Source organism: Geotrypetes seraphini, chromosome 11, assembly GCF_902459505.1.
Source record: "Geotrypetes seraphini chromosome 11, aGeoSer1.1, whole genome shotgun sequence".
Classification (NCBI taxonomy): Eukaryota; Metazoa; Chordata; class Amphibia; order Gymnophiona; family Dermophiidae; genus Geotrypetes; species Geotrypetes seraphini.
The window spans coordinates 117,800,615-117,813,212 of record NC_047094.1 but is presented as its reverse complement, the minus strand read 5'-3'; the positions used below and the strand labels follow the sequence as shown (position 1 = coordinate 117,813,212).

General features: G+C 41.4%; 1 protein-coding gene across 1 annotated transcript in view; it reads right to left on the bottom strand.

Moving 5' to 3' along the window:
• LOC117345704 (protein-glutamine gamma-glutamyltransferase 5-like) overlaps nucleotides 1-11,629 on the bottom strand; it is a 58,546-nt gene extending 46,917 nt beyond the window's left edge. The window contains exons 1-3 of the mRNA XM_033914759.1: nucleotides 11,499-11,629; nucleotides 2,464-2,643; nucleotides 1,152-1,394 (exon numbers count right to left, since the gene is read on the bottom strand). Of these exons, the coding sequence (XP_033770650.1) occupies nucleotides 1,152-1,394; nucleotides 2,464-2,643; nucleotides 11,499-11,508 (433 nt within the window). The 5' untranslated portion in view covers nucleotides 11,509-11,629. The remainder of the gene's footprint in view (nucleotides 1-1,151; nucleotides 1,395-2,463; nucleotides 2,644-11,498) is intronic.
• Nucleotides 11,630-12,598: the final 969 nt, after the last annotated feature.

Below are 12,598 nucleotides of genomic sequence, written 5' to 3'. Positions count from 1 at the left end.
CAGCCAGGACTCTACCAACCTCTTATCAATTAATCTTTATCAATAGGATGTATAGATTTCTAGTGCTGATTTCCAATCCCATTCTAAACTTTTAATTAAATTCTATTCTAAGTTTAATTAAATTCTAAAATTTTAATGCTCTGTTTCTTGTGACGCATGAATAATTTGATTCTGCACAGAAAAATGACTTAATGGTTGTGTCTCAACGTGGGAATAGCTTGTGTGTTTCTCAGGGGGGAGGGGGCTGCAATTCTCAAAACTAATGCAAAAGGGACAATTCTTGACGCCTTGAAGCAGGCACCGCAAAAGCACGAAGAGGCGATGATCTGTGAATATTCTCACAGGCACAAACACAGAGCAAACCAATGATATCAAGGAACAGCAGCTTAGTAAGAGGGTACGGGGGGAGAGGGGGGTGTTCTGCCCCAGGCATGGCACCCCTCCTCCTCTCCACCCTCCCTCCTGCACCTCTCCTTGCCATACGTTTGCCCCTTGCCTTTCCCCGTACCTTTTTTACTTCCCCGGTGCAAGGGTGCGGCCCGCGTCTGCATCGGCGCTCTCTCCGAGACCTAGGCCTAGGAAGTGATGTCAAAGGGTGAGCTGACATCGATGCTGGTATGCTGCTCACGCTGGAGAATTAAAAAAGGTACGGGGGAAGGGAAGAGGGCGGGGGAGGGGTGTATAAAAATGTCACATCATAAAATAGCCTATCTGAAAGTTCCTGCGCTCAGATACAGAAGCACTGAGACAGGCGTTTTAAAGAGGCCTCACAGCCTAGAAAGACTCCAGTTCCAAGTGTATAAAAATGGCTCTGCTAACTGAACGGTCAACATCACAAGGCTGAAGGAGCTCTCCCAGAAATGCTATTGGATGCAAACATTTTGTGAAGAGGAGTGCAACATCCACTCTGCCTGTGCATACCAATTACCAAACCGCAATCCTTTCCGCAGTCAGGTCAACCTTAGAAATACTAAATTCACTCTATTTTGTGTCCTCATGCATTTTCTATTTGGCTTTGTGAAAAGTCTGAGTTGGGTGAAGAGGAGGCTCTTTGCATTTTCAAAAATCCATTGCGTGTGCATTCAGAGTCAACAAATTAATGCGGCTACTTTAGATAGCTACTTTAAAGAAGAGAAGGCTAGATTTTGTACCTGGAGACCATGGGTTAAAAAGTACGTCAAACCGCCCCAATAGATAGCTGATGGGTGTATTTTTGGTGAAGACATGGACCTTTAAGGAGTATTGTCCAATGATAGCATTGCCTGGAATGAATATTGAAATGAGCATTGAATTGGGACCTTTGGATTCCAAAACTGCACTCCAGGACTTTGGTTTTGTAGAACTTGCCAAGTAAAATGTAACTTTTCTTCCGGATGCTTCATCTGGCCATGGTCCTGTATAAGCAAGAACAATTCACAAATTATATTTTAATATGGTGCAACTCCCTAAGGCCCCCTCCTTTGTCACCAAAGGCACAAGGTAGGTACCTGGTAGGTCAGTGGTCCAAGGGCAGGAGTGATTCACGGTCACTCCTGCCCTGCTGACACTGTCTCCAAACTGGCACTTCTGGTGGTAGCCTCATGCTACAAAAACATTACCCTAGTGGTAGTAACACAAGTGGGTGCCATTTTGGAGATGACAACCAGCAGGGAAGACATGACTGGGGATCGCTCCTGCACTTGGACTACTGGACCACCAGGCACAGAGACCTTGGAGCCTTAATGACGGAGGGCAAGCCTTAGGGGACAGGGGTCTTGATCGCTGAGTGGGGGTGTTGCTCCCGTTGGGAGTTGTGGTCCGAGGGAGGGATGGGGAGTGTATATTATGGGGGGACATGGTGGGGAGAATATGATCAAGGGCAGAGGGTTGAGATCGGGTGGTGAATTCTGATCAGCCCTCTATCCCCTTTAAGGCCAGGCCTGAGAGCATCAGGCTGCAGCTTTGAGGCTCAATGCCCTGGCTTTTGGTCTAGGGTTATTTTACTGTTATTTTATGACCATAATGCAATTCATGCTGTGCATCATGTTATGGTTTTTACATAGTAATGACCTACTTTATTTGCATTTGCATGTTTTGCATCTCATTATTATGTAACCTGAAGTGACTTAAATATTAGGGCACAACTAGCTGTCTTAGAGTCCTTTAAGTTAGTGGTCCCCAACCCTGAAGGACCACTAGCTTGTTGGGTTTTTGGGATAACCCTGTTGAATATGCATGGGGCAGATCTGCACTCCTATCATCTTCATTACATACAAATCTCTTTCATGCATATTCATTAGGGTTATCCTGAAAACCCGACTGGCTGGTGGTCCTCCAGGACAGGGTTGGGAACCACTGCTTTAAGTCATGTTGAGGGTCAGTTACTATGACTTAAGACCCTAAAGCAGCTTGATAATTCCCCTGTCCCCCCTCGTTGGACAATCCTGAGTCTTGGATGACAGAGAGCGTAAAGTCCAGGTTCACCTATCTCCACAGTGAAGGCGATCTGATTACTTCCTTCCAGATATCCTCCTGCCTGGAACTGAAGTTTGATGGTGAAGAGCGCTCCTCTTCTTAGAATCAATCTCTTGGTGCTGATATCAGCTGTGTGGTGTTTCAGATTATTTTTGTAGCACTGCAGATCTGAACCTGCCACCTCTAGCCCTATAGTAAGAGAAAGACAGGAGGAAGAGAAGTTCACAGACAGATCAAGATAGACATGTTTGTCTTGAATGAATTCCTTCCTGTACCTCCCCGATGCATTAAAAACACACATTGTAAAATTTTTTTTTTCCAGTGAAACAAGCAAATCTCGTTCCTGTGTATCACACCCAGCTCTGGGGCTGGGATGCTGCAAGGGCTGATTCACTATTCTTAGCCAAGAACACGATGACTGAAAAAAAAGGTACAAATTATAAAGGCATGGGATAAATTCACTGAGGTGTGAGGGGTCATCAAAATGTCATTTGCTCTGTCTACAGGGGCCATTGCTAGAGATGGAAAGCAGGATGATTGCTCCTCCGGGCGCAGAGTTGGGTGGGTCGCTCACTCTGAATCTTAGTTATATAGGTATTAATGAGTATTACTCATCTTTTTCCAAATCTAAGCTCAAGGTGAGTTCCATGTTCAGGTACAGGAGGGAGTTCCATGCCCAGTCTACTTGTACCTGAGGCAATGGAGGATGAAGTGACTTGCTCAAAGTCATCACTAGGGGCAGCAGTGAGATTAGGAATTTGGTTTCCCTGATTTGCACCCCATTGTTTCCAAGTTTCCAAGTTTATTAGTTTTTAATAACCCGATCATAAAATGAATATCTGACCGGTTTACAATAATATAATAATTAAATAAAAAGAATTTAATATAGAATAGAGAGAAATAAAAGAGTGAAAAGGGTAGATAGAGTGAACACGTATGACATTTACAGACAAACTGGAAAGTGAGGAAAAACGGGGAGGTGGGAAAAAGTTACATAATTATAGAAGAAAAAAAGGATATAGAGGGAAAAGGGGATGACACATAAGGGGTGGGGGTATAATAAAAAAAAAAAAAGAAGGTGGACTGCTCTAAAAAAAAAAAAAAAAAAAAAAAAAAAAACTTTTTATTTTAAGATTAGGATTTATCGTACGCATCTTGAAAAAGGAAAGTTTTAAGATTGACCTTAAATTTTGGTAGTTGTAGTTCATCGCGAATATATTGGGGGAGAGAGTTCCATAGGGTGGGTGCTGTTATTGCGAAATTAGTTTTTCTAGTGTAGTAAGATTCTTTTAAAGATGGTATATAAAGAAGTTTTTGATCTGTAGATCTTAAAGAACGAGGTGAACTTTGAGGTATTAATAATTTGTCAAGAAATGAAGGTAAGTGAGAGTTTTTAATTTTGAAAGAGAGGAGAATAATTTTATATGTTATACGGTGAGTGATCGGGAGCCAGTGAGCCTCCTTAAGGAGAGGAGTGACATGTTCGAATTTGCCTTTTTTATGTATTAATTTGATTGCTGTGTGTTGTATGAGTTGTAAGCGTCGAATTTCCTTTTGGGGCAGACCATTAAGAAGGGAATTACAATAGTCTAAATGTGAAATGACTAATGAGTGGATTAGAATATTAATTGAATCTGTATTTAGAATAGAACTGAGAGAGCGGATGATTCGTAATTTGAAGAAGCAGGTTTTAACAACAGAACTTATGTGGTCATGATAAGAAAGCGTACTATCAAAAATGACACCTAATAATTTTATTTGATTTTTCATAAGTAATGGGATAGATTTAATGTAGATAGTTCCTGGTAGTGATTCTGAAGTTTTAATCGGGAGAAGAAGACCACAGGATTTTTCAATATTAAGTGAAAGTTTGTTGGAATGGAGCCAATCACTTAGAATATCTAATTTGAGATTTAGATCTATAATGTCTGAAGGGTTTGATGTATTGATTGGATAGAGCAGCTGTATATCGTCAGCGTAGGCGAAAATTGAAAATCCTATTGATTGGGCTAGAGAGAGAAGAGGGGATAAGAAGATATTAAAAAGTAAAGGAGACAGAATTGAACCTTGGGGTACTCCAAAAGTTTGAGTTACCGAAGAAGAAGTTTGATTATTTGAAGAAACTATAAAGTTTCGGTTGTGAAAGTAGGATATGAACCATTGGAGAGCATGACCTGTGATATTACAATCCGAAAGTCTAGCCAAAAGTAGGGAATGATCTATGGTATCGAAGGCTGCTGATAAGTCCAGAGAAATTAATATAATAGATTTTAGGTGATCATGAAAGTATTGTATGGTTGTAGTAAGACCAAGTAGTGATAGTTCAGTAGAATGAGAGGTGCGAAAACCGGTTTGATATGGATGCAGGGCATGAGTTTGGTCAAAAAATTCTGACAGTTGGGAATGAATAATTTTTTCAGTAAGTTTGGAAATTAATGGTAAGTTAGCAATAGGACGGTAGTTGTTAGGAAGGGAGGGATCTGTATTATATTGTTTGAGTTTTGGAAAAACTAAAGATGTTTTCCATGCGATAGGAACAGAGCATTCCGAGAAAGATTTGGAAATCATTTCTCGTAGGAAGGGACCAAAGAAAGAAAAATGTTTTTTAAGCAATAGTGGGGGAATGCATTCCATAATATGGTTAGGGGAGTTAATAGTTTGAAGAATAGTGTGAAGATGAGTTAATGAAGGGACTTTGAAATTGGAAAAAGTACTAAAAGATAGAGAAGTAAGATTATCGTTAGTTGGGGATAAGAACGTAGGTAGAGATGGTCCTAGATTTGTTCTAATTGTTTTGACTTTGGAATCAAAAAAATTGGAAAGTTGATCAGCTGATGGTAAGGTTGATTCGGGAGGGGAGAGTTTTTTTTTTGAATATTTTGATAGAGACTGAGCTATGCGAAAGAGTGTGGATGTATTTCGGGTAGAAGAAATGAGTTTGGAATAATAATCTTTTTTTGTCTGCTGAATAGTTATTTTATAATGAAGGGCTTTTTCTCTGTAAGATAGAAAATGATTATTATGACGAGTTTTGCGCCATTTGTTTTCGGCAGAACGGACCTGTCGACGTACAAGGATCAAATTATCATTAAACCAGGGTTGGCTTTTTTTTTTTTTTAAGGCAGAATTGTGAGTTGGTTTATTTTGTATAGGTAATTTGGGCGCAAGTAAGTCTAATAGGGATTTAGTAGACATTTCCCAATTAGAAAATTGATCTGTAATAGAAAGAGAAGAAAAATCATTGATATTTAGATCGAATGAAGATTGAATAGCGGGAAGAGTTATATTATTTAAATTGCGTGTGGAAGGGGAATTACTTAATTGTTGAGAGTGATTTGAGTGAGTAGGATAATCAAATTGCCAAATGATCAAAGAATGATCGGACCATGGTATAGAAATGTAATTGAAATTATGGAAAAGATGGACCAAAATAGTTGGGCAGAAAATCATATCTAGAGTGTTTCCAGCAGAATGAGTGGGTGAGTGAATGAGAGGTGATAGTGATAAATCATTTATTGAAGTTAATAGTTCTAGAGTGTTATAATGTTTAGGGAGATTAAAATGAATATTGAAATCTCCTAAGATTATAGAGTCAGGATAGGTAATGTTGAAGTCAGATATAGTGGAAATAAGGGATAAGAGAGAGGTTTTAGTTATTGGTGGAGGTAGATAGATGAGAAGGAAGTACAGAGATTTATTAAGGGCGGAGGAAGATTTAATAGAGAAATGAAGTGATTCAATAGGAGCCTGAGAAAAAGAATTAGAGGTATTTACCTGTAAGGGGATAGAAGAATGATATATAATAGCGAGACCGCCCCCTTTTTTGTTTGGGCGGGGTAGAAATGTGGTTTTGTAGTTAGGTGGACAGGCTTGAGTAAGATAGGCTTCCTCTCCCTGAGTTAACCATATTTCTGTAAGACATAAAATTTGTAAATTATGTTGGATAATAGCGTCATGAACTAAATGATGTTTATTTTTTATAGAACGTATATTTAATAAACCAGATTTAAGTGAAAGAGAAGAGTAGGCTTGATTGGGGTGAGGATTGGGGGAGGAAAATGTTGGGATCGAAATGTAATGTCTAGGTTGATGAGTGGATTTAGTTTTGTAACCTAAAGATTCGGGAAGTCGGCGGCCTAGGATGACAGGAATAGAGGACATTGTGTTTGAGATAGAAGATGAAGGAACAGAAGCTACAAATTCGAAATCGTGTTGAATCAAGATGAAGAAAGCAGATAATGTAAAAATAAGTTGAAATGGATTAGGTGGAAAGGGTAAGTTAGAAAAGGAAGTAATGTGAAAAGTATTTCTCTAACCAGTCAGGGCTGTCCAACTACAACCATGTGCACCCTTTCATTTTATATCCGCTCTTCTGATCTTATAAAGACATAAAAACATCAAATGTGTTTGATGAATGTGGAGCAGTGGTTAAAGCTACAGCCTCAGCACCCTGAGGTTGTGGGTTCAAACTCACAACCTTGTGACTCTGGGCAAGTCACTTAGGCCCTCTTTTACAAAGCCGCACTAGCGTTTTTAGCGCAAGCCGTGGCAGTAAGAACTCCGATGCTTATAGAATTCCTATGAGCATTGGAGTTCTTACCGCCTTGGCTTTGTTAAGGAGGTGGTTAATCACCCCGTTGCCCTAGGGATGTTAGATAGATTGTGAGCCTGCCAAGACAGACAGGGAAAAATATTTTAGTACCTGAATTAATTCATGTAAGCTGTTATGAGCACCCCTGGGAGAACAGGATTGAAAAATAAATAAATGTATTTATTATATTCCTTTGTGGAGGAGTGATTTATTGGTTAGAACCTTCGGCCTCAGCATCCTGAGGTTGTGGCTTCAGTCCCCACACTGCTCCTTGTGACCTTGTGCAAGTCACTTAACACTCCTTTGCCCCAGGGAGAAATACTGAAGAGTAAATAGAATAGAAGCAGTAAATAAGAAATGTAAATACATAAATTCTCACAGAAAAAAATACTCCAATGTGTGCTAAAAACAAAATGAAGAAAACAAACCAAATATATATGAAGAATTGAAAAGAAATAAATGGAAAACACAGTGAAAATCCCTAAATATGTACATTAGGCTAGGGCAAGTACCCCCTGGTCAGAGAGAGCCCTAAGCCAGCTGGAAGCTAAAGAAGCACGGCCTGGCTTTTGCGGTCCCCAGTTAGGTCTAACACCAGCTCTAGCAGGAAACATATTTCAAATCTGATATAGTCTAATCACAAAATAGAAAAATAAAATTATTTTTTTCTACCTTTTGTTGCCTCGTCATTTTCTTCTTCAAATCATGTTGGTCTCAGGCGCTGGTCTCTTTTTTCTTTTGTCTTCTCTTAACTCAGCTGCCAGGGTCTCCTGACCATTTGACATTTCTTCTTTTTCCATGCTCATCATCCATCTTCTATCTCTGTGTATGTATTGTTCCCCATGTTCAGCATCTCCCTTCTCTATGTCTCTTATACATCCCTTTCTAGTATTTCCCCTGTGCCCATCTCTCTGCCTTCATCATCTCACCATTCTATGATCCTCTCCCCCTGTGGACAGGGAGGAGGGAAAGAGAGAGAGAGATCCAGGGTGCATCTCTCCCACTCCCTCTACTGCCACATCCAACATTTCTCCTTCTCTCATCCCCCAGACTATGTGCAGCATTTTTCACTACTGCCCACCAGCCCCATGCCCAACATTTTCCCTTCTATCACCCCTCTCCAGCACCATGCCACTTCTCTTCCTCCATCACAATGTCCAACATTCCTCCCTCTTGCATCCCCCTTCAATTGGTCCCTCTGTTCCCTCTCCACCACCATACCCAACATTTCTCCCTCTCAACCTTCTCTTCCCCATGCATCTCTACCTCACTCCTCTTTCTCTCTCTCTGCCCAACAATTTTCCTCTTTCTTCCTATCCCCATGTACATTATCTTTTTCTCTCTCACTCACACACTCATGCCCAACAATTCTCCCTTTCTATTCCCTCCCTCCTATGTCCCAGGATAGTGCCTCCTTCCTCCCTCCTTTGTGTCCCAAGTTCATGCCCCCTCCCTTCCTTCTGTGTCCCAAGTTCGTGCCAGCCTTTGTCCCTAATTCTTACCCCCTTATGCCCCAAACGCTCCTTCCCCCCATCCTTTTTCCCTTTGTTCCACATTCATGCCCCCTCCCTTACTTGTTCCCTTCAGCTGGGTTGCTCCTTCCTGCCTGGATTCCCTTCAGCTGGGTTGCTCCTTCCTGCTTTCAGTCGCACTTGTTCTTTGCAGGGACGCAGGCAGCAGCTTTTGCATACTGTACGTGGCTGACCAACAAGCCTTCCCTCTGACATCAGCTCTTACGTTGGAGGGAAGACTTCTGGGTTAGTCACGTGCAAGGTGCAAGAGCCACTGTCCGTGTCCCTGTAAAGAACAAGTGTGACTGAAGGCATGAAGGAGCAGCCCACCTGGAAGGAGGACTGTTGAGGTAACTGGGATCCCTGGCTGATCCTGAAGACTTCCTTCTGACTCCAGCTCTGACATTGGAGGGAAGCCTTCCGGGTTGGCTTCGGCAGAGGGGGCATGCAGCTGGAGGGAAGGAAGGAGGCCTGTTTACATATGGGATCCCGGCGGTGGCAGCAAATGGCAGAGGCTCCACACTGGGGAGGAAGGAGGTGAGAGACCCGTGCAGTGCTGCTTACCTCCCAGAAAAGGTTAATGATGGTAAGGATCCAACTGCACTCACTGTTCTCTTAGGTGGTGAAAAGTTTTGCTCCCGTGTCTGCGGCGAATCAGGCTTTGGCTTCTCCGTAGCTGTGGACAAACCGTGGTTTACTGGGGCTCGCTGCGGTATTTGTTCACAGTGCCATTCTCTATTACAAATAAATATCTGGTATAGCTCCAGCCTTTTTAGCTGATCAATTTATTTTTTCCCATCATAAACATTCTACTCGGATAGCTTTCCTTTTTGATTTTCCATCGCCCGAAGGTTGCCGCTATAAAAGATATCTTAATCAACTACTGTCATTTCTAGCAGCTACTTGGGATACTGATTTTCATCAATTATTCTTTATATCTACATCATATCAAAATTTTAGGACACTATTAAAGACTTATTTATTTAGGAAAATTTTGAAAGGTTGAAAATGTATTTCATTCTGTGTTGTAGCAGTATTTTACTTTTGCTAAGCTGCATAGATCTGAGGGTAATGCGGTATATAAATGTTATGTTATATTTAAGAGGCACTGTGGGGGAAGGGGAGGGGAGTGCAGTTCAGAGATCCTTCATTGCTTGGGGAGGGGGACACCATCTTTCTTCCACCTGGGTGCCAGCTTCCCTAACTACACCACTGGAAGGGTGCATCCAAGGCTGTTGTGATATTTGAATATTATGGCCAATTTTGACATCATGAGACTTTAATCCAATACCAGTGTCTCGTACCCATCTCCATGCATTCTGCACTTCCTTGAAAAGAAGCATATTCTAGAGAGGGTCCAGGGCTGCAGAAGGCAATGGAAGAGATGCAATTGTTGGAGTTGCTTTCGTTGATGCTCCCTTGGCTATAACTTTGGAAAGCATGTGGAGAGCTCTCCAGAAAATGGACTCAACGGTCACCAGATCAGTGTCAGAAGTTTTTACTTTGATTTCTAAAGTTGATTCTTTAACTTTAAGTTTGTCATTCACCGAGACTTCAGGAAGTCAAGAGAGATGTTGGACAAGTCAAGAGGGATATAAGACCACTTCAAGATTTAACCAAAAAGTTATTGTAAAAGATAAATTGGTACTAAACAGAAGAATTGAACACCTTGAGAATTTCAGTTGCAGACTTAATTTACATTTTCTGAATTTTCCTAAAATGTCACCCATTGATACCTTTAAGAAATATTTAATTGAATATAATGGACGCGTTAGCGCGCTAATATTTTAGTGTGCCTAGTAAAAGGACCCCAAAATGATTTCAATCCTTGTCCCAAGATGCCGCTTGATAGGATAGAAGGCGTTGATGGTATCTTTTAAATCTACAGCCTTTAACAGACGGAAAACTGAATAGAGCTGTTACCACCTCGGCCGGCTATAAACCACGTTATGGTTTTATAAAAGGGGGGGAGGGGAAGGAGGGGGTGTTAATGTTTATCTCACCACGTGTGCTATTTCTTTATTGTAAAATGAGTCTGATGACGCATTATTCTGTTCTCCATTTTAAATCCTAGTCTTTCCCAATATGTGTTGGATATGAAATTCAGAATTATTTTTTTAACTTCAAAAGGATCACATTGCTGACTCTCTAATACCGGGTGGGGGTCCACCATCATGTTCACCCCTAGCCCTGCCTCCTCTCCTAGGGCCAGCTCTATGTGAACTCATTATAAAAATGACTCTTTGTAACCCTTTAAGAAGATGCACTATGGAAAGCCTAGATTACTTTTAGCTAGATAAAGGACAGTTTTTGGACCAGACCATTTACCCTGGAAAATTGCTATTTACCAGAGAAGCTTGTCCTCTGTATTCTTAAAGGATGGAGTGGACGAGTGATTGGAGCAGAGGGCTGACAATCACAGAAGCTGCCCCTTGTGACCTTGGGCAAGTCACTGAACCCTCCATTATTTCAGATGCAAAGTCATCTAGGGACAGGAAAGTAACTCCCCTTGAGCTACAAGTGAAAGAAGGTGTGAGCTAAATCCTAATAAAAAAAAGATTGCTGGCTCTTTATTCTTCTCTTGAAGCAATTTAATCTTTATCCTTCTGGAAGACAAAACTCAGACAATGCTCTTGTTTAATACAAGTCTAGGAGTTTCCACAGACACTCTCTGAAGTTCAGTGTGCTCCAGCTGCATAAGCCAGGAGCTGTCACTGGAGGTCTGGAGGTCAGCAGCTGCTCTCTTTGCTTCCACAAAACCTCGGTTTCAGCAGCTGCTCCACCAAACCGCAATCGTTTTTCCTTTTGCAGTGTTCTGACATGTTTTTTCTGTGCTGAGATTTGAGAAATTCTTTTACCTTGCTCTTCCCTAAGCTGCTAACGAGGCATCTTCACGCCGAGTCTTTTGCATGTGCTGCTGGCGTGTTAGAGCACTGGCTTACCTTGTGCCATGTTCAATGAGTCTCCCTTTCTGGTTTCCTCTGGCAGGTTCAGCTGGCTGTCCGACACATATCAAGCCCTACTGGACTTCAGCGGCTCCTTAAATGCCTGCTGGAGTTGGCCAGAATTGAAATGAGCGAGGTGGGGCATTGACAGATTTTTTTTTTTTTTTAAATCTTCTGCTTGCTAACACAGATCCAGACTGGTTCGTTCTCTGAATCACAGAACTCCTCTTGGCAGCCTCGTCTGTTTGCGACTGGGAGGGGCAGGTTGACATCTTCAGTGGCCACATCCTTTTTGAGACAGGGAGGGAGGTGAATATGCCATGAATGCATGTGCACTCAAAATGGATATAGGGAAATGCTTTCATTAATTGGCAAAGCTGTCTGCCTGGTATTGTAGCCACTGAGGCAAAAGCTACACCAAACATTAGCGCATTTAAAAGGCCAACAGCCTTCTGCCTCCGGTCCTCTTCAGTAGTCAGATTAGCACAGTGAGATCAGGCTGGTGCCAGGAGAACTCAGTAAGCACCAGCTGTGCCCACATTTTTGTGTTCTTTCTGATCATTTCTTGCTTCTCATCTTCCAGGAAAATAATTCAGGAGATTATGTTTACAGTGAATAATTGGATGAAGGGTATAAATTAAAATGTAATACTGACAAAAGGAAATTTTTTTTATGCCTCCCCTTCTAATAAAATGATAGAAAAAAAAACCTGATTGTAGATGGGATAAACTACACTATCGACCCAGAAATTAAAATTTTGAGGGTTTACCTGGACAAGAATTCAAGTGTGAAACCATTTGTTAACGCCTTAGTGAAAACATCTTTTTTCACTCTTTGGAAGTTACGCACCATTAAGGCTCTCTTTTACAAAGGTGCGTTAAGCATTATAGTGCAGATTTAGCGTGCGCTAAATCAGTGCATGTGTTAACCGCTAACGTGTCCACAGGATAACATGCACGCCTTAGCGTTTAACGTGCGCTAATATTTATCGCGCACTAAAAAGCATAGCACACCTTAGTAAAAGAGGGGGTAAGTCTTTTTTTTTTTTAGTCCCTTTGCAGTCCGAATACTGGTCCAATCTCTCGTACTTTGTATAC